This window comes from Heloderma suspectum, chromosome 5 (assembly GCF_057233095.1).
Source record: "Heloderma suspectum isolate Gila_16-S chromosome 5, 16-S_ref, whole genome shotgun sequence".
In the NCBI taxonomy this organism is placed as follows: domain Eukaryota; kingdom Metazoa; phylum Chordata; class Lepidosauria; order Squamata; family Helodermatidae; genus Heloderma; species Heloderma suspectum.
In genome coordinates this window covers 182,760,367-182,785,480 of record NC_139462.1, presented here as the reverse complement: position 1 = coordinate 182,785,480, position 25,114 = coordinate 182,760,367, and the positions used below count along the sequence as shown (strand labels likewise).

The 25,114-nt window shown below is 46.0% G+C and overlaps 1 protein-coding gene across 1 annotated transcript in view; it reads right to left on the bottom strand.

The window, feature by feature from the left end:
- The window catches only part of MACC1 (MET transcriptional regulator MACC1), a 54,459-nt gene extending 30,900 nt beyond the window's left edge, over window positions 1-23,559 (bottom strand). Inside the window, exon 1 of the mRNA XM_084860452.1 lies at window positions 23,406-23,559. Coding sequence (XP_084716578.1) covers window positions 23,406-23,482 — 77 coding nt within the window. The 5' untranslated portion in view covers window positions 23,483-23,559. The remainder of the gene's footprint in view (window positions 1-23,405) is intronic.
- Window positions 23,560-25,114: the final 1,555 nt, after the last annotated feature.

The following is a 25,114-nucleotide window of genomic DNA, read 5'->3' as shown; positions in this document are numbered from 1 at the left end:
GCTGCATTCAATATGCCAACAAATCTGGAACACTCAACAGTGGCCACAAGACTGGAAAAGGTCAGTTTACATTCCAATTCCAAAGAAGGGCAACGCCAAAGAGTGTTCAAACTACCGCACAATTGCGCTCATTTCACATGCCAGCAAGGTGATGCTCAAAATCCTACAAGCTAGGCTTCAGCAGTATGCGAACCGAGAACTACCGGAAGTACAAGCTGGGTTTCGAAGAGGCAGAGGAACTAGAGATGAAATCGCCAACATTCGCTGCATCATGGAGAAAGCAAGAGAATTCCAGAAAAATGTCTATTTCTGCTTCATTGACTACGCTAAAGCCTTTGATTGTGTGGATCACAACAAACTGTGGCAAATTCTGAAAGTGATGGGAGTACCAGACCACCTTACCTGTCTCCTGAGAAACCTGTACGAGGGTCAAGAAGCAACAGTAAGAACCAGACATGGAACAACCGAGTGGTTCAAAATTGGGAAAGGAGTACGACAAGGCTGCATATTGTCACCCTGCTTATTTAACTTATATGCAGAGTACATCATGAGAAATGCCGGGTTGGATGAATCACAGGTCGGAATTAAGATTGCCGGGAGAATTATCAACAACCTCCGATATGCAGACGATACCACCCTAATGGCAGAAAGCGAAGAGGATCTCAAGAGCCTCTTGTTGAGGGTAAAAGAGGAGAGTGCAAAAGCTGGTTTGAAACTCAACATTAAAAAAACTCAGATCATGTCATCTGGCCCCATCACTTCCTGGCATATAGAAGGGGAAGAAATGGAAGCAGTGACAGATTTTACTTTCTTGGGCTCCAAGATCACCGCAGACGGTGACTGTAGCCATGAAATTAAAAGACGCTTGCTCCTTGGGAGGAAAGCTATGGCAAACCTAGACAGCATAGTAAGAAGCAGAGACATCACCTTGCCGACAAAGGTCCGTCTAATCAAAGCTATGGTTTTCCCAGTAGTAATGTATGGCTGTGAGAGCTGGACTATAAGGAAGGCTGAGCGCCGAAGAATTGATGCTTTCGAACTGTGGTGCTGGAGAAGACTCTTACGAGTCCCCTGGACTGCAAGGAGGTCAAATCAGTCCATCCTAAAGGAAATCAACCCTGAGTGCTCATTGGAAGGACAGATAATGAAGCTGAAGCTCCAATATTTTGGCCACCTAATGCAAAGAGAAAACTCCCTGGAAAAGACCCTGATGCTGGGAAAGACTGAAGGCAAAAGGAGAAGGGGACGGCAGAGGATGAGATGGCTAGATAGCATCACGGATGCAATGAATATGAACTTGAGCACGCTCCGGGAGAGAGCGCAGGACAGGAAGGCCTGGCGTGCTATGGTCCATGGGGTCACGAAGAGTCGGACACGACTGAACGACTGAACAACAACAACAACAACAATGCTGTTAATCTTAATGGTTTTTTAAAAAAATTATTTACTTAAATTGTGAGATAGCTTGTGGGATATATATTTACCTGTATTTTATAAACACCTTAAATAAATATATTATTAATTACATTTCTTAGACACCTTGTTAAAAAAAGAAGAAGACTCAATGCAACAGGTACAGGTAGGTTCATACTGGCAGAGGTGCTCTGTTGGGTAGTGTGGTCCCAAGAGCAGTACCGTACATTGATGTGATATGCTCAGACCTTCTGGTCCCTGTTATCTATCCGGCTGCCGTATGTTGCACAAGCTGCATTTTCTAAACCATCTTCAAAGGCAGCCCCACATAGGGTGCACTGCAGTAATCTAACCTGGAGGTTAGACATGTGTGATAAACTTGAGTGTGATGTTCACGCATAGTATACACATGGATGCCTAAGGTTTTCCCTACTTGCCTGGACACTTCTGTAAAATGGCATGTGAGGGAAGGGAAAACAAAAGCCTGAAGTTCTTTTGTGGCACAACTACTTTCTCCTCACAGCTACCAATGTGACAAAGCACAAGCAGACTAATCCCTTTACAGAAGACTGAGGTACACACCTTATAAAAGTAATATATGCCTATTTAAACTGCTTGTGGCTGACTATCCAAGCATCTGAGTGGTGCATTTCCTGAGGGCATTTCTAAGAGACTGGCTAGTATGACATTTAAAGAATTTACCTCAGGAAGTAGGGTAAAGCTCAACTTGTTTTTGGTCACTTCAGGACCTTTTAACATAGAAGCTCTTTAAAATGCTCTATTGCACTGTCTAGTTGTGGTATTTTAATCATTTGAACCAGCTTTATGTTTTGCACATATTTTTCTAATATCAGAATGCTCAACATGTATAAGCTCTTGGACAGATAAATGAAACAACTCAGAGGACTTACAGCAAACAATGGACATAATAACATAGAAACATTCCTTGTGCTGATCTAAGAGAGGAAGGCCCCAGACTTCCTAGTTTGATGGGTACCAGTGGGCTGACAAACTTGCTGTCAAACCCAGGAAAGAGAAACATATTTCCTCATAGTTGAAGATATTTAATTTCTAAACAGTGCAGCCAATGGCAGGCCGAGACTCTCTGCCTGCCAGTCCCTCTGCAACATTATTAAAACAGTTCGGCCTGTTACTGCCAGAGGCATCACCGTCACTGCTGTAACATCCCTCAGGGCACTGCAAAATAAAATCAGAAATACTGAAAGAACTGGAAGATGCTACCTGCAGAAATGAGAACAAGCCTAAAGGATATCAAGGTTCCAAAACGTGAATGAATAAGAACAGAGGAGAAAAGTCGATCAACAAATACATTTGGTACTGAAAACAGAAGAACTATCTGCAGTAGAATATCATGAATTGTCTTCTATTGCTCTGCAAAAGCAGCCCACAGCAGAAATGGATGGATGTTGAGAGGCGGAAATCTGACCACAAATTGCATAAAATTGCAGGATACCAAGAAACGAAAGGGCCATTTAATCCACTCTAATCATTCCTGATGACACGGAAGATAATGCCACTTTAAAAATTGTCGTGCAGTCTACTGGATCTGCACAGGGTCAAATACATTGCACAAATATTGTACTTGCTAGATGATATTGCTCCTTTCTCTGCCAATACGTTCCTGATAAAGTCATTGCTTAAATAAGCATTTATAATGGACAGATTAGAAGGATGTATATTTAATGCAGGCTCATACAGGACTCTTGTCACAAGGAGGAAGGCCAGTCCGTGTTCCCAAAGGACCTGTTAACTCCTGGGCTAAACACAGAGTTGAATGAGGTGGCAGATGAGGTGGTAGAATTCTGAGGTGGTAGAGTGGACTGTGGAGTTGTGTCAATGCTGAATGCTCCTTGATGTAATATATATCCCCTTAAAGGGAGAAAATGCATAATGGGGACACTGGGGACTACTCCAGCCTCCTTTATAATATGCTACCATTTCAATAGCATAGCATTTGTTCTTGGTTTTTTTTTGGTAGTGATATCACTACAGCCAAACCCTCATATATATACTCACAGAATTTACTCCAAGTGTTTTAAAATACACATTTACAAACATATATATCCATACACTAAGTAACAATGCACAATTGTAAAACATGTATCAATGTACACCATGGAGTATCAGTAGAATTCCATTTCAACTACATAGTCTTCAAGTCTTTTTTTCTTTCTTTCCTTTTTCTTGTTTGTAGGGCAAGGGTGGGCAATTTGTGGACCTACAGATATTTTGGCCTACAACTCCCATCATCCCTCACCATTGACTATGCTGGCTAAGGATGACGGGAGTTGTAGGCCAAAACATCTGTAGAGCCACGTGCTACCCACGCTCTGCCCTGCCCTCCCTCAAAAAGACTTGAAGAAAACTTTAGAGAAATGTATGGCTAGATAGCATCACTGATGCAATGAATATGGACTTGAGCACGCTCTGGGAGAAAGCGCAGGACAGGAAGGCCTGGCGTGCTATGGTCCATGGGGTCACGAAGAGTCGGACACGACTGAATGACTGAACAACAACAAATCAGATGCAGGGCTTCAGTGCTCACCTTACTGTAAGGAGGTGGCTGAGGGTTTCATGTGCGTTCTTTATTTTACCATTTTTATCCAGTTCTGTCCTTTCAGCCTGTCCAGCTGCTTGAGCTTTCTAGGAAAAACCGTAGAGGACTTAACGAGGACTTCCTGCTTTGGGGCTTCCCTGTGTTGCTGCTTGCAGAGTGCCTGAAAGCTGAGTGAGGAGTTGTTGTTTTTCTTCTTGTTGTTGTTAAAAGGACAAACCCCTCCCCCAAAAAACCCTGGTTAAGTCCCCTATGGCAGCGGTCCCCAACCTTTCTGGCACCAGGGACCGGTTTCGTGGAAGACACAGACCGGGGGGGGGGGGATGGTTTCGGGATGATTCAAGTGCGTTACATTTATTACTTTGCAGTAATAGGCTACGTAAAGATTTACGTAGCCTATTACTTGAAGAACAGGGATGCAAATGGCGTCTGCTACACAGACGCCATTTGTGTCCCAACAGCCGGAAGTCTGCCAGCGGCCAGAGCTGGCCGGCAGCTCTGTGGACTCGCCACAGAGCGGAGCCGGCTGGGGCTGGCGAGAATTCCGGGGGGGAGGGACGGATCGCCTCCCCCTCCTGCGGACCCAATGTAAGAGGGTTTCACACACCCTACGCTCACCTCCTGCTGTACCGCCTGGTTCCTAACAGGCCACGGACCGGTACCGGTCCGTGACCTGAGGGTTGGGGACCCCTGCTCTAGGGGGCTTTTCAGAAAGCTCAAGCAGCCAGAGAGGCTGCAGGGACAGAACCAGAAAAAATGGTAAAATAAAGAGCACCCCCCACCACCACCACCCTTCAGCCACCTCCTTACAGTAAGGTAAGCAATGAAGCCCTACACACTGAGAAATTTCTCCTAAATTCTCAACATCCATGTGAAAGAGGGAGAAAAATGACTGCCTCTTTCTCAGGGAAACAAAGAGGCAGGGAAAGGGCAGGTGGGGTTTCGGCACAGAACTAGTTTTAAGTGGTGCCATCTATTCTACTGCGTCAGGGCTCTTCCACCCCATCCTGCTGCATGTGTAGACCAGGCCCAAGGGCGTTTAGTCAACACTCCTCCCACTTCTACCCCACCCTCACATTTCAATTTCTTTCCATAAACTGCCTGAAACAGCCCAAAGGAAGGGAGAGGCAGAGGTTTATGCTGGCCCTCCCATGAGGCAGGGTGAATTCCCCCACCTCAGGTGGTGGATCCGGAAGAACAGCAGACCCCTGTCAGAAGGGCCACACACCCCTCCACTGCCGCTGCCACCGGGAAGGAGGCAAGAGAGCTGCCAGTGGCGGGAGGGGGAAGAGAAGAGAGGGTGGCAGTGCACCCTCCCAGCTCTGGCAGCAGGCGCCTCGGTACTGGCCCGGGTCTATGGCAGCAAGAGCTGAAGAAGGAGAGGATGTGGTCCTACCCCTTCATCCTGTCTCTCCTCCCCTTTTGATTCCCTAATGGATTCCGAAGTGCAGGCCATCCTGTCCAGTGATGCAGCTTGGAGATTATGGGAGGGAAGGAGAGAGAAGAGCATATAAACAAGAGGAGGAGATTCCCTCCTCCTCAGTGTGCTATGGTCACCATCTTTTTTTCTGGCAGGGCTCCTTTAGCAGCTGTATTGCAAGCAAAAGATGTAACAGGTGCAGCTTTTCCAGGCATGGAGACACAGTAAAGAGAAAAGCGGCACCTTTTTGCCTGTCATCCAGCAGTTTAAGGCACAGGAAATATATCCGGAAAGAAACGTGGCAGCCTCACTTGCTTTTGTGTTCTTGCCTCACTCTCCACCCTTTTTTAGTTGTTGACCCTCCTCCCCCAGCCATATCAGGGAGTTCAGGCAACACCATATTCCCTCAGCCTGCCACTTCATTTATTCTGTTTTAGAAGGTTTTATTGTTTTTCATTGTAACCAAAATCATTGACTCCTAATAAATTGAAGAGGAGTGCTACAGCTCACTAACTTTAAAGCCAGTCCCTGACAGTCCTGCAGTCCCACAACACTCTATCAAAACCTTTATAGAGTAAATTTATCTTCACAAAAAGGGACATGTCAGCACAATCTGGCTCTGCTTTTATGTTCTCAAACAATTTCCCATCAGTGCTTCACATTTCAGATATATATAGACTCTTCTGCAAATGTCTGCAGACTTAAGATGCTGGGTGGACACCATGGATCATCAGAACCATGAAAACCATAATAAGCTTTCCATTGCAAGTAGGAAACACCAGCTTTGACATGTTCTTCCTCACTTACTTTTTTATTATTCTTATTTATTATATTTCTATACCACCCAATAGCCAAAACTCTCTGGAAGGTTTACAAAAGATTTAAACTTTAAAAATACAATATACATCATATTAAAACCATTTACATACAAAAACAATTAAAAACAATCAACAATAGAAATCCCAGGACCAGTTACAACCTTATCGTATACTGTCCATGTCTGGGAGTAGAGTAAAGTCTTAACGTGGTGCTGAAAAGATAGCAATGTCGGTGCCAGGCAACCTCACTGGAGAGGGTGTTCCACAATTGGGTGGCCACCACCAAGAAGGCCCCCTTCCTTGTTGCCATCCTCCAAACCTCCCTTGGAGGAGGCACCTGGAGGAGGGCCTCAGATGATGATTGTAGTGTACCAGTAGGTTCATACTAGGAGAGGAGCTTCATCAGGTATTTTGGCTGTGTAAGGCTTTATAGGTCAAAACCAGTGTACTTAGATATGACCTCCTGACATTGCCTTCATTTTTCTCAGTTTCACCCTCATCTGAGTTTTCTAAAACAATATTATCGGTAATTAACTGATGGTGTCCAATGGTGGAGCTAGCCAGTTTGGAATGCTAATGCTGTTCAGGCAGCTAGAAACAGAGTAAACCAGTGTGTGGTTATAGATTACACATGTACCTTGCAAAGACAACCTGGAAGGTGCAAGTCAATTTGGAGAAAGGCCTGTCACCAGTCCCACTCCTCTCTCCTCCACCCATTGCTTGGTCTCTGTTTCTAGTTGGCTGAACAGGCTACTTTGAAACTTCTTTGCCCACAAATTTTATAACACTTTGTCATACTGCTCAACTTTCTTGCAAATCAAGTAACTTGAATTCCCATCTGAGCCATTTTGCAAAATGCTTTGATCTGATCAAGTAAGCTCAGCTTTTAAAAGATAGAGGGAACAATCCTATGGCTGCTAGACAGCAGCTAGATGGCCATGGGATATCTGGTTTTCCGGGAAGCGACCTCCCCTTACTTCCACGCTGCCTCTGAGGCAGCACAGAACAACCTTGTCCTCCGCCCTCACAAGAGGAAAGTGGCGCGGCTGAAACAGGGCACTCTGGGGTGGGGAGGGCAGAAATGCCTGTATGACACATCCAGTGTGTCGTACAGCAGCCTCCTCCCCCGCTCCATCCTCCCACAAGCTAGACAGCTGCAATCGGCTGTCTAGCCAAAAATGCAGGGCAGGAGAAGTGTGGAGGGAATGATCTCCTCTGCTTCTCCTGCCCTGCATTGGATAGGTGGTCACCTCCGAGTTCAGAGGCAGCCACCTATCTGGATAGGATTGCGCCCCTAAGGTGCAATCTTATGCATGTTTGCGATCCTATGCATGCTGGCTGAGGGATGTTGGGAGTTGTAGGACTTTGTCTAAAGTTGCATAGGACTGCACTCTAACTTAATAAACTTTAAAAATTTTAAGCTGCTAGATTAAAGCAGAACCTTTATTTATTTGCTTGTTTGTTGTATTTCTATATCACCTTTCTGAAGCCAACCAAGGTGGTTTATGAAAATTCTAGAAAATAAACCACAGTCAAATAAAAATATAGTAAAACATTAAAAACATTAAAAAGCATAAGAACCATAACAATTTTAAAAGCCAAGTTAAAAAGATGCATCTTAACACCCTTTATAAGACCTCAGCCTTTAGCATGTAATCAAGATACACTTTATCACAGAACATCTGCTTTGATAGTTCAGGCCCTGCAGACCTTATAGGAGATACCAGCTCAGAATCAACTGAGACTCCTTAAAAGATATAGCACTATAAATGTATTATTTTGCTATACGTGCTTTTAAGAATAGGATTTTAACAAATGGACATACTGACCACTTCACATGATCGGGGAAGGAAAACAAGCCATCATAGCTTATTTTCCCACTCTGCACACACGGCATCATTACCAGAATTACCCTCGCTGGGTGAGGCTTGTTGTATGGTTCAGATCCATGGTGCACAGCAGGTAGGTTTACAAACCACCCCAGAACCCATGGCCTGTTCTACAGTTGTGGGGTGGTTTGTAACCGACCCACCCAGCCACCCCCATGCACCCTTGCTGGGTTCAGGCGGCACGACAAACCACACCCGGCGAAGGTAATTACGGTAATGACACAGCACGTGACCAGCACATCCAGGGCATGAAAATAAGCTATGATAGCTTGTTTTCCTTCCCTAGTCATGCAAACCTGGCCAATAAAATGTCTACCTTTCGAGGTCTTTACTTTGATCAGGGCTGGCTTTGAGTAGCAAACCGCTATCCTGTCATACCCCTCCTATGAAATCTGTCTCCTCTCCAAGGGGGTTTACCTCAGTAGTGGGCAATAGCCTTGATGGTGGACAGTGGCTCACAGCTGCCATCTTTTGTTGGAAGTTGAATCTTCTGGGGCATTGTAGGAGGGCTGTGTGGAATGGCTACCACTACAAAAGTATGGTGGCCACCAATGGGGTGGTCGCCATATTCTGCCCTTTTCTATGGCACCAACCTATTTTACCTACAAAATGCCCTAAAATATCTACTTTGGGGGCATTGTTAGAAACAAAGATGGTGGCCACAAGATGGCACTGCCAGTAGGAACAGTTTTCAGGTGCATGCAATGTTTTAGAGAAGAGACCAGGACAGAAATCAGCAGTGGAGGCAATGAGGCTCTGGCAACTGCACAACTACAACTCCCACTGAGACCAGGTACAACTTTAATCATGGGGATTTTAAGGTCAAATGAGGAAACTTCATATCTGTCAAGAGAGACCAGGCATTATGTCTCTATGATGTGCCTATTCTGGTTATAAAGTATACTCTCTATAAAAGGTGTCATTATCCAGCACTTTGGCCTTAATTAAACTGTCACAATAATGAGCAATAACAGTAATGTTCACTGGGTGAGAACCCGGCTTAATTACTGATGGTAATTAATACCACAGATTGCATGTTCAGTACATGCTTGTACTAACAACCATACACCCAGAGAGAAATAGACAGACAGTTTGCCTGGAAGCCAACTTTTAAGTTTATTGCATCATTCTGAAACTTGGAAGAATATGATTTTGCAATAAAACCAGAGAGCACTGCATAACCTTGGGGTAAGGGAACTACTGACTGCATTAAACTGGGGTGGAAAGGGGAGGATACATACAAGGGGTTGGTTGTCTTAAAGTCTTAACAAAAGATAATATACATACTCTTTTGAAAGAAAGCCAGTGCTTGCTTTGGCTTTTTAAGGGCCCGTGGGCAAGACACCCTCAATGAATGCCCTCCTGCTCCACCTCCTCCTCCTCATAAGTTCTACCACTTGCTTGCTTGACAGGCAGGGAGCCAGTGAGCAAGTAGGCAGAGGTATCTACTGCTTCTCCTTCTCATCACCATTGTTGTCTGGGCCAGAATGAGAGGCAGGTGAACAACTAGGTTGCAGTGGTTTAGAGGACTGGGCCCCTGAGGGGGTGTGGGTCTTCGGCAGGTGCCCAATCATGCCTACCCTTGTAACTGGCCCTAAAGGCCACATGTTTACTACGTTTAGGGTCCTTTTCATTCAGAAGAGTTTCTTCAAGAAAAGGTAACAATGAAGATCACTGGTAAATATCCGCTGTCACTGCATGGGGGTGCATTCACAATTCAATATCTTGCAATGCGTTTACCACAAAAAAAGCATGGTGAAAATTGGCCTTTATTCTCCTAGGAGCAAGCCATGACCTTAGAACCGAATAGAAACTATTGAAAACTTTCTCCAGCATTAGAAGAATACCTTCATTACTGAATAAGAATATTTAGAGATTTCCCACCAGTTTCCTCCCAAACTGAAGAACTGCCAGAGTATATGCACCGCCTATTATATTTGGAAAGAACTTAGTCACACAACAACCTTGGCACATGGCTGTCACCAGAAAACAATCTGAAGGAGACTGTGCAGCTAGCACCATCATATATCAAGATCAGCACTTCTAATATGGCACATGACTGGAAGTAATCAGTCTATCCATCAGGGGCACACAAAGCAAGAAAAGTGGAGCATACACCACCTTAAAACCCGCTTTCAGAGGTCACACAGCACTTCAAGCCCCCATACTCTGGGGTTGGGTGGGCGGAGTAGAACTGAACATCATCAACCTTGTAGGTGCTGCTCAGCGAATGAGGAAGGCTTGTTTCCTGCTCCGTCCATGCTCTCTTAACCGGGAAGTTTACTGGAAGCGCTGAATTAAGCCCTTGTAGTTTACCCCACACCTTTCCCCTCTCATCCACAAATTGTGGATATTGTGAAAGATTAAAAGATACTGCACTATTGTGAATGGGGACAACAGGCTACATAATCTGAATGGGTGAAGCAGCTACTGCGCTATTGTGAATGCTTGAAACAGCGCTACTATGCTATTATGAATGGGGACAAACAGGCTACATACTGTGAATGAGTAAAGCACCTACCGCGGTATTCTGAATGCTTGAAACTGCGCTATTGTGAATGAAAACAACAGGCTATATAATCCGAGTGGGTAAAGCACCTACTGCGCTTTTCTGAATAATCAAAACAGCGCTACTGCACTATTATGAATAAGAAAAACCGGCTGTATATTGTGAATGGATAAAGCAGCTACTGCACTATTCTGAATGACTGAAACAGTGCTACTGTGCTATTATGAATGGGGAAAACAGGCTGCATACTGTGAAGCAGGTACTGCACTAGGCTATATACTGTGAATGGAAATAGTGAAAGGATGAAACAGAGCAAAGGAGTGCTAAGTGGGAAAGGAAGCCTATGTCCAAAAGCACCCTACAGCAAATGGGGAAAAGGAGGGAATGCAGGGGGGTGGGCAGCCCCACCCCTTGGCCACATCACTGCCAGGTCACAGGAATAGGTACATCCAGGATTTAATGTGGGGGGATGGGGCACATTGCTGTGTTTAAGGAAAAAGGATGCACTAAGGGAGCAATCCTATGGCCGCTAGTCAGTGGCTAGACAGCCATAGGATAAGTTGGTTTCTGGGAAGCGACCTTCCCCCTCCCCCGCTCTGCCTTGCAAGCAGCTCAGAACGGCTCCACGCTCAGAAGATGAGCAGAAGCAGCGAAAACAGGGAGTTGGGGGTATTCCGGGATGGGGAAGCTGGACATGCTGGTATGACACATCCTACGTGTCATCCGGCTGCCGCTTTCCCTGCTCCACCTTCCCGCAGCTAGACAGCCAAAATCAGCTGTCTAGCCACAAATGCAGGGCAGCTGAAGTGGGGAGGGGACGATCTCCTGCCCTGCATTGGATAGGTGGTCACCTCTGAGTTGGGAGGCAGCCGCATATCCCCATAGGATTGTGCCCTAAAAGGACTTTCCAAAAATGCACTTTTCCCAGAGGGAAGCTGCGGGGTTGCTGTGGTTTGGCGACAGTGTCATCTGTCATGAACGACCCTGATGCGCTCTCCTTCTGCACTAAATTAGCCATGTAGATTGGGCTGCGGCTGTGGGTCTTAGCCGAAAGTGGATTTGTATTAAAAGCAATATTTATTTATTTATTTATTGGGGGGGTGGCCTGAGTACTCCCAGCAACTGTGTGGGCAGGAAGCTTCAGTCTGTTTCCCGCCTCCCAGCTGAGCACAGCAGAGCAGAGCAAGCTGCTCCAGCTGGTCCAGGGACTACAGAAGCAAGCAAGCTCCCAGAGAGCGAGCGAGCAGGGGGAGTAAACAGCAGTTGGCCAGGGAGTTGCAGTGGTAGAAGAGACAAAGGAGACAGACGCAAAGAGGTAAGTGGGCTGCAGGAAGCCCAGGGGGCTGTCCTTTCTCCTTCTGAGTGGCTGTGAGCTCACCAGGTGGTAGAAGAGACAAAGGAGACAGAGGCAAAGAGGTAAGTGGGCTGCAGGAAGCCCAGGGGGCAGCCCTTTATCCTTCTGAGTGGCTGTAAGCTCACCAGGTGCTCCTGAGTGCTCCAACTGAATTGGGGATGTGTGGCCTGAGTACTCCCAACAGCTGTATGGGCAGGAAGCTTCAGTCTGTTTCCCGCCTCCCAGCTAAGCAGAGCAGAGGAAGCTGCTCCAGCTGGTCCATGGACTACAGAAGCAAGCAAGCTCCCAGAGAGTGAATGACCAGAGCAAGCGAACAGGGGGAGCAAACAGGAGTTGGCCAGGGGAGATGCAGTGGTAGAAGAGACAAAAGAGAGAGAGGCAAAGAGTGGGACTCTGCTTTTAACCTCTAGTGAGTAGAGGACCAGGACCAGGCTATTCTAGAACAATCAGAAAGCTAGACACAAAAAGGGTAAAGAGGCCATGGAGGGACAAGACTCTCCAGTGGTGTTGACCTGCAAGGTGTGTGCAATGTTTGTTTTCTTGCCTGAGAACAACATGGCTTACACCTGCAACAAGTGCAAGTTGATCACGCTGTTGGAAGAAAAAGTAAGAGGACTGGAATGGCGACTGTCAACCCTCCGGGGAATAAGAGAACACGAAGAATTCTTGGACAGAATGGGGCAACTACAGCAGCAAAGTGAAGACCAGAAGCTTGAAGAGCAACAGCAAGATGAGGCAGAAGTGGGAAATGCTGAGGTGAGGAAAAATGCAGTAGAGGATACTCCTTGGAAAAGGGTGGCAGTTAGGAGAAGAAGAACTAGACGCCACTCCACACCAGTGGAAGCAGTGGAGCTATGGAACTGTTTCCAGGTACTTGAGGATGAGACTGGAGGACAGCCTGCAGAGGAAGAATTACAGGGGAACCTGCATGAGAGTGAGCAAGAGGCTGAAGGTCAGTCAAGCAGAGGTGATGAAACCCAGGCCTACAACAACAAGAAGAGGAGAGTAGTAGTAGTGGGAGACTACTTGCTGTGTGGGATCGAAACCCAAGTATGTTGCGAAGACCCGTGGACTCGCCAGGTATGTTGTCTCCCGGGAGGATGGTTTAGTGACATGACTGAAAGGTTGCATGCGCTCATAAAGCCCACTGACAGGTATCCCTTTCTTCTCATCCATGTGGGAACAAATGATACTGCCAAGTGGAGCTACGAAGAGATCACGTCAGACTTTGAAGCTTTGGGAAGGAAACTCAAGAACTTTGGGGCCCAGATAGTTTTCTCATCCATCCTTCCAGTAGTTAGAAGAGGGACAGAAAGGGAAAGAAAAATACTCCGGGTGAATGACTGGCTACTAAGGTGGTGCCAGTGCGAGAGATTTGGATTCCGGGACCACGGGCTATACTTCCTGGAAGATGGGCTGTTGGCAAGGGATGGGTTGCACCTCACAAGGGCTGGGAAGGATGTGTTTGGTCACAGCATGAAGAACTTAATCAGGAGGGCTTTAAACTGAATCCTACAGGGGAGACAAAGTTGGGGGTAACAATGGACGAAGACTCATGCACCGCAATGGAGAGAACAGCTCTAATAGTGCCCAATAATAGTCTTCAGAAACATGTAGGAAGAAAGCCAGACTATGAAGCACATGGTCTTCGATGTCTATATACTAATACCCAGAGTATGGGAAACAAATAGAACAAACTTGAACTCTTAATACAAGAGGGAAATTATGACTTGATAGGTGTAACTGAGACTTGGTGGGATGACTCTCATGACAGGAATACAGCAATTGAAGGATATCACTTCTTCAAAAAGAACAGGAGGAACAGAAAGGGAGGTGGGGTTGCACTATATGTGAAAAATACATATCTCTGCACAGAAATACAGGAGGATGAGCTTGATAGCCCCATCAAGAGCATCTGGATCAAAATAAATGGAGCAAAGAATAAAAGGAACCTGGTGGACGGAGTCTACTACCGGCCACCCAATCAAGGAGAAGACAAGGATGAAACTTTTGAAAAGCAAATAGCCAATGTTTCAAGGAAGCATGATGTAGTAGTAATGGGAGACTTTAATTTCCCCTATATTTGTTGGGAGACAAATTCTGCAAAACATGGCCCCTCCAAGAAATTCCTGACTTGTGTGTCAGATAACTTCCTCCTACAGAAAGGAAGGAACTAGAGGATCAGCTGCCCCTGACTTGATCCTAACCAACAGAGATGACTTAGTGGATAAAGAAGAAGTTACAGGAACTCTGTGGGAAAACGACCATGTTATACTTGAATTCTTGGTTCTAAGGGAAGCAAAAGCCAAGTGTAGTCAAATGCGTACCCTGGATTTTAGGAAAGCTGATTTTAATAAACTCAGAACAATTATAAGCAAGGTCCCATGGCAAGCGACTCTAATGAGAAAAGGAGTCCAAGATGGGTGGGAGCTTTTAAAAAAGGAAATTTTCAAGGCACAATTACAAACAATTCCAACAAGAAGGAAAGGTGGAAGACAACAGAAGAAGCCAATGTGGCTTCACAAAAAGCTTAGAGATGACCTGAAAACAAAAAAGGACACATATAGGAAGTGGAAGGAAGGCCAAGCTACAAAGGAAGAGTACAGGCAGGTAGCACAGAATTGCAGGGATGGCATCAGGAAGGCTAAAGCTGAGAATGAGCTGAGGTTAGCGAGGGATGCTAAAAGCAACAAAAAGGCTTTCTTCAGCTACGTGCATAGTAAAAGACAGAGGAAAGAAATGGTGGTTCAGCTATTAAATAAGGATGGCAAAATGATAACAGATGACAAGGAAAAGGCAGAAGTGCTCAATTCCTACTTTGGCTCAGTCTTCTCCCAAAAGAGGGTCTATGAGCCCCCTGGAAAGGCGAAGTACAGGCTGAAGGGGCAGGATTGCAGCTTGAGATCGATAGGCATATGGTCAAAGAACACCTCATTACTTTGAATGAGTTCAAATCTCCAGGGCCAGATGAACTGCATCCTAGAGTAATAAAGGAACTGGCAGAAGAACTCTCAGAACCGCTGTCTATTCTCTTTGAGTAACCATGGAGGACAGGGGAAGTGCCAGATGACTGGAGGAGGGCTAATGTTGTCCCTATCTTCAGAAAGGGTAAAAAGGAGGAACCTGGGAACTACAGACCAGTAGGTCTGACATCAATCCCTGGGCCAATTCTGGAGCAGATGATAAAGGAATCCATCTGGAAGCACCTTGACAACAATGCCGTGATTATTCGAAGCCAACATGGATTTGTCAAGAACCAATCCTGCCAGACGAATCTGATCTCATTTTTTGATCAGGTAACCTCCCCTGTGGACTGTGGGAATGCTGTGGACATCATATACTTTGACTTCAGCAAAGCTTTCGACAAAGTGCCCCATGATATCCTGATGAGCAAACTAGCTCAAAGTGGGCTAGATGAACAAAAAGTCAGGTGGATCCACAGTTGGCTACAGAATCGGACTCAATGAGTGCTTATCAATGGGATCTTCTCAAACTGGGGAGAGGTAATGAGTGGGGTACTGCAGGGCTTAGTCCTGGGCCCAGTGCTCTTCAACATTTTTATTAATGACTTGGAGGAGGAGGTGCAGGGAATCCTTATCAGATTTGCAGATGACACCAAATTGGGCGGGATAGGTAATATCTTGGAAGACAGAAACAGAATTCAAACTGATCTTGATAGACTGGAGCGCTGGGAGGAAAACAGAATTACATTTAATAGGGATAAATGCCAAGTTGTGCACCTTGGAAAAAGAAACCAAATGCACAGTTACAAGATGCAGGATACATGGCTCAACAACACTACAAGCGAGAAGGATCTTGGAATTGTTGTAGATCACAAGCTGAATATGAGCCAACAATGTGATGTGGCTGCAAAAAAGGCAAATGCTCTTTGGGGCTGCATTAACAGAAGCATAGCTTCCAAATCCTGGGAAGTACTAGTTCCCCTCTACTCAGCACTGGTTAAGCCTCATCTGGAGTACTGTGTCCAGTTCTGGGCACCACATTTTAAGAAGGATGCAGACAAGCTGGAGAAGGTTCAGAGGAGGGCGACAAAGATGATCAGGGGACTGGAAAGCCCTATGAAGAGAGACTGAAAGAACTGGGCATGTTTAGCCTTGAGAAGAAAAGACTGAGGGGAGATATGATAGCGCCCTTCAAGTACTTGAAAGGTTGTCCCAGAGAGGAAGGCTGGGATCTCTTCTCGATCATCCTAGAGTGCAGGACACGGAATAATGGGCTCAAGTTACAGGAAGCCAGATTCTGGCTGAACATCAGGAGAAACGTCCTGACTGTTACAGCAATACGACAATTGATCCAATTACCTAGGGAGGTGGTGGGCTCTCCCACACTGGAGGCATTCAAGATAAAGTTGGACAGCTATCTGTCAGGGTTGCTCTGACCTGGATTCCTGCATTGAGCAGAGGGTTGGACTCGATGGCCTTGTAGGTCCCTTCCAACCCTACTATTCTATGATACTATTAGTCATTGATATACCGCCCAATAGCTGAAGATAGAAAAATACATGATTAATGAAACAATGCTTTATAGGATTATGAGAACATCTAGAAAGCCTGAAGTGGAGCACAGAAGCCAATTAAAGTACTATAACTAAAATGCAAAATAAAGTACTTTGGGAAGAAATAACTCAAATCCCGTATGGATACTGATCAGTTGGGAATTAAGTGAAAGTGCTGTGAACATTCAAGCACCTTAATGGGCAATTTAATGAGGATGTCTATTGAGCGCAAGGCTCAGTCAGAGAAAGGATGGAATGGTTTTGATACATGGAAATGTTGCATCTACTACCATTTATAAATTGATAACATGATCACATTTGGAACCTTGGATTTAGATTATTAGGAAATAATATTTTACTAGTAACTGCTGTAAGTAAAAGCATGACAGGAAAAGTAAAAAGGAGTAAGCCCTCCAGATTGCTACCATAAAACTATAAAAACTATGGAGGAGCAAAAGGCCATTTTTATTATAAGGCAGGACTTCATGTAGCCCAGGTAAGAGAACTATTCTAGTTTAACTGTATTTTCTCCCATCACCTTTTCTGCATAGCTTAATAGTATTTCTGCTGGATTTTAAAAAAAGATAAATACACCCTTAAACAAATAATAAGGCTAACACAGCATATAATTACTCTTTTGAGGAAAAATGCTATAGGATATCGTTGCGTTAACTCAGCTAATGTAACTGGAGGCGTCAACTCAATTTTAATTCATTGTAAGGTAAACATGAAGACCAGCAGTCATTTAGATTCAGGGCAAATTATGAGTCTACATAATCTTATGCACCAGCTCTCATGCAGTTTGACATAAAAAGTGTACCACAACAAATGAGGCTGTCCACGATGTGCAGAAGTTTATTGTACCCAACTGACTGCACCTTTATCCAAGGCTTCCAAATTCAGTTATGTCATCCCAACCTGTTTCTTATGGCTCAAGAAGGTTGGGGGTTAAGATCACCAGCATTTCAGGCCACCAGCATTTCAAAGTGAGTGAAACAGTTCTCAAGTACTGTTGTGGGTACACATGAGAAGAACACAGCTATCCTATTCTTCAGCTAAACCAGTTCAGTGCCCCCACATAATGTTCTGCATCCGTTGTACATCCCATATTAGATTATATTTTGACATTACCCTCAGCCTGCATCATGGACCACATCCTTCACTGGCCTAGCATCCACAAGACTGGTCAGATGTAAGCACTGCTGTCACCAAAGGGAATCTTATCAAGCCAAATAAGGCCTCAGGTGGATCCTCGTTTGGATTTTCCCATCAGTTCAACGCTCCTGAGTCTTAATGAGCTGCTGCAGTGACCCAAACAAGCGTCATGGTTAGCCTGTGGCCTACTGAACTCTTCACCAGCCATTTCTCATACACACCCAAATCACAGGATTACCATTAGGGCTGTGCACCACTTCAGCCTGAATCCCGAAGCGGATCAGGGTAATTTGGGCCAAAGGAAACTGGTTCTTGAGTGGGTTGGGAGCAGCCTGAAGCAGGTTGGACCACTCCTGAAGCACCAATCCAGGCAGCCGCCCACCAGCCATGCGAGCCCCCTATGCTTTACCTAGACCCGTGGGGAGCGCCTGCAGCTATCACTCTCTTGGAGGGAGTTGCCATGGTGCCTCTTCTTCCAGTAAGTAAATGGTGCATAGATTGTGGATGTAAAGGGGCATCCACGCAATATTACAGGTGTAAATGGGCCATTTACACCTGTAATATTGCGTAGATGGTTCCTTTATGGCCGCAAACTACACACCATTTACTTACCGGAAGAAGAAGGGTCACCATTTTAAAAGAAAATGGTGGCCAGATCTACACCTTGTGTCATATCATTATGATCTGGTCATAGTAATGCTATATCCCTCTTGCACATTTATACCTCGTAGGACACACAATGACATTTGTTGTGGCAATAATGTGGATAATGTGCAATGAAGAGCAGGAAATAGCACTACAAAAGCAAATGTGTAATTTGCCCCAACAGTTATCAGTGCACTTCAACATTGCTATAAAGCAGTTGTGTAGATCTAGCCGGTGACTCCCTCCAAGATGGTGGCAGCTGCAGGAGCTCCCCATGGGTCCAGGTAAGGAGGAGTATGGGGCTTGCACAGCTGGGCAGAGAGTAGGTGCAGGGCTCGTGCGGCTGGGTGGTGGGAAGTGCAGGGCTCTCATGGCTGAGTGGCGTGGTGGTGCTTCGGCTGTCTGGATCGTGCTTCAGATCTGGAGGCCGAAGTGGGTTGGCCCAGCTCTGGATCAGCCCGAGGTGGGTCAGGGCCAATTCAGAAGCTCCGGATTGGCCTCCAGAGTGTGTGTGTGTGGGGGGGGTCCCTGCACAGCCCTAATTATCATCTGGGGGGATACTTCGTTTCTCATCTTCCTGTTTCCATCTGGGATGATACCTACTGGTCTTCTTTTATCCCCAGCAAAAATTAGAGGAACATATCCAAAAGGTGTTTGGAAGACTGGCTTTATTTTTTAGGGAATGGGTCAGTGCTTCCCACAGTATCCCACATTCAATGTTGGCCTAGGGCTTCAAGCCTGGCAGAAGTACCATAGGCAGAAGAATGGGAGAGGAAAAGTAGGTCACACTTGAAGATTTCCATACCTTGATACTGGGATAGGTCAAGTCAATCTCAGAATCATTAAATAATTTGTGCCCTAAGAAAATGTTGATACAAACTTTGAACTACATTATATTTCAGTGGGTTGGTTCCAAAGAGACCAGAATACAAGTGGAGGCATTTCCACTTGCACAAAAAGGAGTTTACGATTCGCAGTTACCCCCTACAGTACAGATCTTTCATCACATCTCACAGTATTCATGCAGGTCCCTCAACTTGCAGAACAGCTTTTCAGGGGGGTGCAGTAGGAAAGGCAAGCAGGACCCACTCGCGATAGTTATGGTCCAATTCAAGATATCTCCAGTTTCAATTTATTCATCCTTTGCCCCAAAGTACAGCAGTTAATAGAACATGTTCTCGTGGATATAATGACCTTAGAATTTGATCCCAATGCAAGTAACTAATATGAAGGGATGAAGGCTGTATCAGCCTTCCAAACCTGGCACCCTCCCAATGTGTTGGGCTACAATTCCCATAATCCCCAGCCAGAATGGCCATTGGTTGGGCATGAAGGGAGTTGTGGCCCAACACATCTGGAGGGCACCAGGTTGGGGATCAGCTTCATCATAATTAGATATGCCTTGATTTATATGACATTTCCCCAGGTGTGGTATAGGCTATCAAAAATCACTATTTTGCAGCCTCATTCATCAGTGAAGGCAAGTTTTAATTGGTGCAGCATTAAAATACACACTTTTAAAGACTATTTTGCCTGTGATGTGTTAGTGTAATAGAAGTGAAAGAGAAAGCTTTTTAAAATTGGATTTCTTTCAGACATAACAACATAAGAAGAGCCATGCTGGATCAGACCAAGAGTCCAGCTAGTCCAGCATCTGTTCACACAGTGGCCAACCAGCTGTCGCCCAGGAACTCATAAGCAGGACACAAGTGCAACAGCACCCTCCCACCCATGATCCCCAGCAACTGGGGTACATAAGCTTACTGCCTCTGATACTGGAGGTAGCACATAGCCATCAGGACTTGTAGCCATTGACAGTGTAGTCCACCATGAATTTGTCCAATCCCCTTTTAAAGACGTCCAAAGTGGTGGCCATCACTACAGGCTTCTCCACAGTGGGCTTATATTGTGCGATCAAGGAGGTTTGCAGGTCCTTTACATGACATACAAGGCCCCTTACATGGTTTAAGACCTTTCTCCCACCTTTGTAAAGTGCAGGGAAAGTCTGATTTTTCTCTAGGAAGCACCATAAAGTGCTTTACTGACTGAGAGTACTTCTGTAATGGTGCTATAACAGCAGCACCATTTAGGGAGCAATCCTATGGCCGCTAGTCAGCAGCTGGACGACCATAGGATATCTGGTTTTCCGGCAACCGACCTCAAAGCCCATGTTCCGAGGTCAGTTCCTGGAGAACCGACCTTCCCCCCTTTCTGCGCTGCCTCACAGGCAGCGCAAAATAGTCCCACGCTCTGTGCTTGCAAGAGGAGCGTGGAGCGGCCAAAATGGGGCATTCTGGGGAGCGTATCCTATGTGTCATCCAGCAGCCTCCTTCCCCGCTCTGCCTTCCCATGGCTAGACAGTTGAAATAGGCTGTCTAGCCACAAATGCAGGGCAGGAGAAGTGCAAAAAGAACAATGCCCTCCATGCTTCTCCTGCTCTGCATTGGATAAGTGCTCGCCTCCGAGTTCCGAGGCAGCCGCCTATCCCCATAGGATTGAGCCCTTAGTGGCTGTAAAGTAAAACACATATTGCTAAGAAATAAAAACAGCACACATCAGCCTATATAAAGGAGCTGATCTTAATCCCACAAAGAATCCAGAAGCAGGAGCCCTGGTAAGAATGCAGGATTTTAGCCTTGTGTGGTGAAGCCCTACATTTTGTGGAACTCAATTCTATAGCTTCACTATGTGCTGTGTGAAGAAGTGCTTCCCTTTATCTGTCCCGGATCTCCGATCAATCATGGGATGACCCCAGGTTCTAGTATAATGGGGGGGGGGGGTGGAGCCTCCCTATCCACTTTCTCCACCCCATGCATCATTTTGTACACCTCTGTCATGTCCCCCCTCCCCTTACTCTCCTTTTTTCTAAGCTAATCAATCCCAGCTAAACATTCCCAGACAGTAACTGGTAGCTCTTCAGCACAATCCTAAGCATGTTGACTCAGAAATAAGTCTCTCAGAATTGAATGGAACTTACTCACAAGTGAATATATTTAGAAGGGCAGCCTTCGTTTGTCAGACTGCACATTGTCTGAAAGACTCCTATATTGAGGTTTTAGTAGTTTGCAGATTTACGTTCATTTAAGGCACAATCCTATGGGGACAGGCGGCCGCCTCTGAATTCAGAGGCGGCCGCCTAGCCAACGCAGGGCAGGAGAAGCACGGAGGGGATTGTTAACTCCATGCTTCTCCTGCCCTGCATTTTCAGCTAGACAGCTGATTTCGGCTGTCTAGCTGCAGGAGAGTGGAGCAGGAGAAGGGGCTGCCAGATGACACATAGGATGTGGCGTACCTGCAATTCTGCCCTCCCCACCCCGAAACACCCCATTTTGGCAGCTCTATGCTCTTCTTGAAAGCGCGGAGCACAGGGCTGTTTTGCACTCCCTGCAAGGCAGCACGGAAGGGGGGGGAAGGTCGGTTCCCGGAAAACCACATATCCTATGGCCGTCTAGCCACTGGCTAGTGGTCATAGGATTGCTCCCTTAGTTGATTCTAACCAGTTAATCATTCAGCTGAAATTCTCAGTTGAAAGCCCTAGCTTACATCAATAGTAACTTTTACTAGTTAAGGGCACAATCCTATGCACAGCCAGCTGGGGAATGCTGGGACTGTAGGACTTTTTTTCTGACTAAATATACATAGGATTGTACCCTAAAAGTATTTTCCTCACTTTCTATATTACACGTTACAGGCCATACAGAATACACTGTCATGATATCGTTTTGCCAGCATCCAGAATTGAAACTCTTTGCTTTGTGATGTGAGGCACAGGACTGGAGCCTTTAGACCTGTTATTTACCCAAGGCTAAGTACTAAACTCAGAATCAGGATCATACATATTTGGCTTGAAGAAGTGAGCAAATTCATAGCAGAGTTAATCACGGGTAAGGAAATACAAGCACAGGTAATGGCATGGCATAATCCAGCCTTCCCCAAACTGGCACCATCCAGATGTGTTAGACTACAACACCCATCCATCCCAGATGCCTAGGGATATAGGGGTAGTAGTCCCAACTCATCTAGAGGGCACCAGGTTGGGGAAGGCTAATCAGACCCAAATAAAATGTCTTGCAGTGAGCAGCATCAGCCCTGGTGGGCGCTAGCATGCACAGGCCACGCCAGATGTTGACACCAGGCCTGTTTGCCACTGCGCCAGCAGTGGCACTCTCCGGGGAATTCCTGGGCAGCAGATGTGGGCTCCAAGATCCAGCCCTAATTGCACCGCTGCTGGTATACATTGTCCTCCCATTTTATCCTTACAACAATCCTTTGAAGTAGGGTTAGGCTGAAGGTTGGTCTCCATAGCTGAGGGGGGATTTGAAGCCTGGTCTGCTGACCCCAGACCCAGGTTAGAAAGATTCCCATAGAGTAGGAAAGAGCCCTCGAATTTAGTTCATCTGCGTACATTCTACCTTACGTTTTATTATAGACTAGGCTCTAATCATCCACATTTGTAGGTTAAGCAGAGAGACTGCTGGAAGGCAGTCTCTCTGCTTAAGAGACCATGGAAGTCAGCATGGCCTGTCTGAAAAACCCCAAGAGGAAGGAGTAAGAACCGTAGGAAAAGGGAAGAGCCAATAACGGGTTAAAGTAGCGTCCTAAAACGATGCAAAACGCAAAGGGCGCAATCCTATACGTGTTGAGACAGAAAAAAAGTCCACAACTCCCAGCATCCCCCCAGCCAGGCATGGGAGTTGTAGGAATTTTTTTTTCTGTCTCAACACTCATAGGATTGCGCCCAAAGTCTGTTGCAAACTGTTGTCACAGTATAGCCGTTGAAAACCGTTGCATTATTGATACAAATAGCTTTTAAGAATTAGTTTTAGAAAGAGGGAGTTGCGGGGAGAGGAGAGATTTTTCCCACACACCCTGGGCTAGCATTCCCAACTTGTGCGCACGCACCCGGGACGGGGTGGCTCTCTATCCCTTTCCAAAAAGAAGAAATCTGTTTCAGAGGCTGAGCCGGAAGCTAGGTTTTTCAAAAGCTGAACTTACACCTGATGCCATAATTCACCATTTTCGATGCGCAGAGCCACATATTCCTTTTCTGTCCTCCATCCATTTCTCAGCCACCTAAAGTTTGCAACACATAATTTCAACAAAAAGCATACCTTTTTTTCCCTTCCCCTTTCAATCTGCGGCAGCTACTGATTTGGGGGCATCGCTTTGGAGACGTCCGGGCGTACATATGTTCTCGATGACCCCATCCTGGCGTCTCAAACTCAGGTTAGCTACCTAATTAGAAGCACACCGCCTTCCATTTGTGGGCGGTGGCCACGCTTTCTGGGACTCTGAGTCCTGCGGCGGCTTCAGCACTCGCGTGGAATTAGCCGCTTTGAAAAGATGGAACTACATTACCCACAGGCCCATTCGGCTCACCTGGGCTTTCACCTGAAACCAGGAGAGGTAGGTTGGTTACTGAAGTTTCGCCTTGGGGCGGGAGAGAAAGGAGGGAGGAGGAAACAACATTCCGCAGAAAGTATGTTCAGTTTTTTTTGTATTTTTGTTTTGTTTGGAGTTTGTTTGGTTTGGCCATGCTGCCGCGCTAAATTAGCGCTTAGCTGCGAGGGGAGACGAATAACAAAGCCAAGGAATGTCAGGGCTCCTTTCAATGGCTGAATTTCAAAGGTGTGTATCTAAAAGATTTAAAACAACATCAAAACCGGAATGACCAGATTCTGGCTATGAGAACCTCTGAGCAGATGGACAAGTTGGGATGGAACCAAAATTTGAGTTATCTATGGAAGAAGCTGACAAATATTTCAGGAGAAATAGGAAACAGACCCATTCTACCCCTGTGACTTATCAGGTGGGCCAGCTATGAGGGCACCATTCCTCTTACTACCCAGAATTAAGATGCAGACACTCAGGGCTGCCCAGAGCGTTTATGGGGCCTGGGGAAAATATGATATTGGCAGCACTGCCCCTAACAAGGGCCTGGGGGTTGCTGGTGATCTGTGTGGCAGGACAGGGATCAATAGTACTACAGGAGCCTTCCTTTGTGGTGGCCTGGAGGAAATTACCCCAGTTGCCTCCCTCCCCTCTGGACAGATCTGCAGATAATAAAGGCTTTTCTTCATTGCAACCCATTTCATCCCAGCAGGGCTATCAAGAGCAGGGCTATCAGTCCGAATCTTAACTGTGTGTATGCCTCATGGAGAACTCTGAATTCTTGAAGTAGCCTATGAACTGTGAGTAGGGAAACAGACCAATCTGGATAGAGGAATCCATCTGGTCTTAAATGGAGTTGCACTCTCCCTGAAGGACCAAGTGCCCAGTTTGGATGTGGTCCTAGACTCTGCACTAACTGGGGAAGCTCAAGTGGGGGCAGTGACTAGGTGCACCTTTTACCAGCTTAGGCTGGTATGCCAACTGTGGCCCTATCTGGGAAGGGAGGTTCTTTCTTCAGTTATTCATGACATACAACTTTGATTACTGCAATGTGCTTTATGTGGGGCTGCCTTTGAAGATAGTTCAGAAACTTCAGCTGGTCAGAATATAGCTGTCTGGATATTGGTGGGGGCTGGGTGGTCTGTTCACGTGACACCAGTTGCACTGGATGCCAATGCATTTCCAAAGCCAATTTTAACCACTGAAGTCTTAAATGTTTTGGGCCCAAGTAACTTGAAGGATCATCTTCTCCCATACTGGCCTACTTACACCCTGAGGACATCAGCAGAAGCCTTCTCACCTATCCACCACCAAGGGTGATTAGGCTAATAAGTACAAGGGAGAAGGCCTTTTCAGTGGTGGCCCTGCACCTCTGAAATTGGCTTCCATCAAGCCCTTCTTTGCAGGTCTTCAGGAAGACCCATCTATT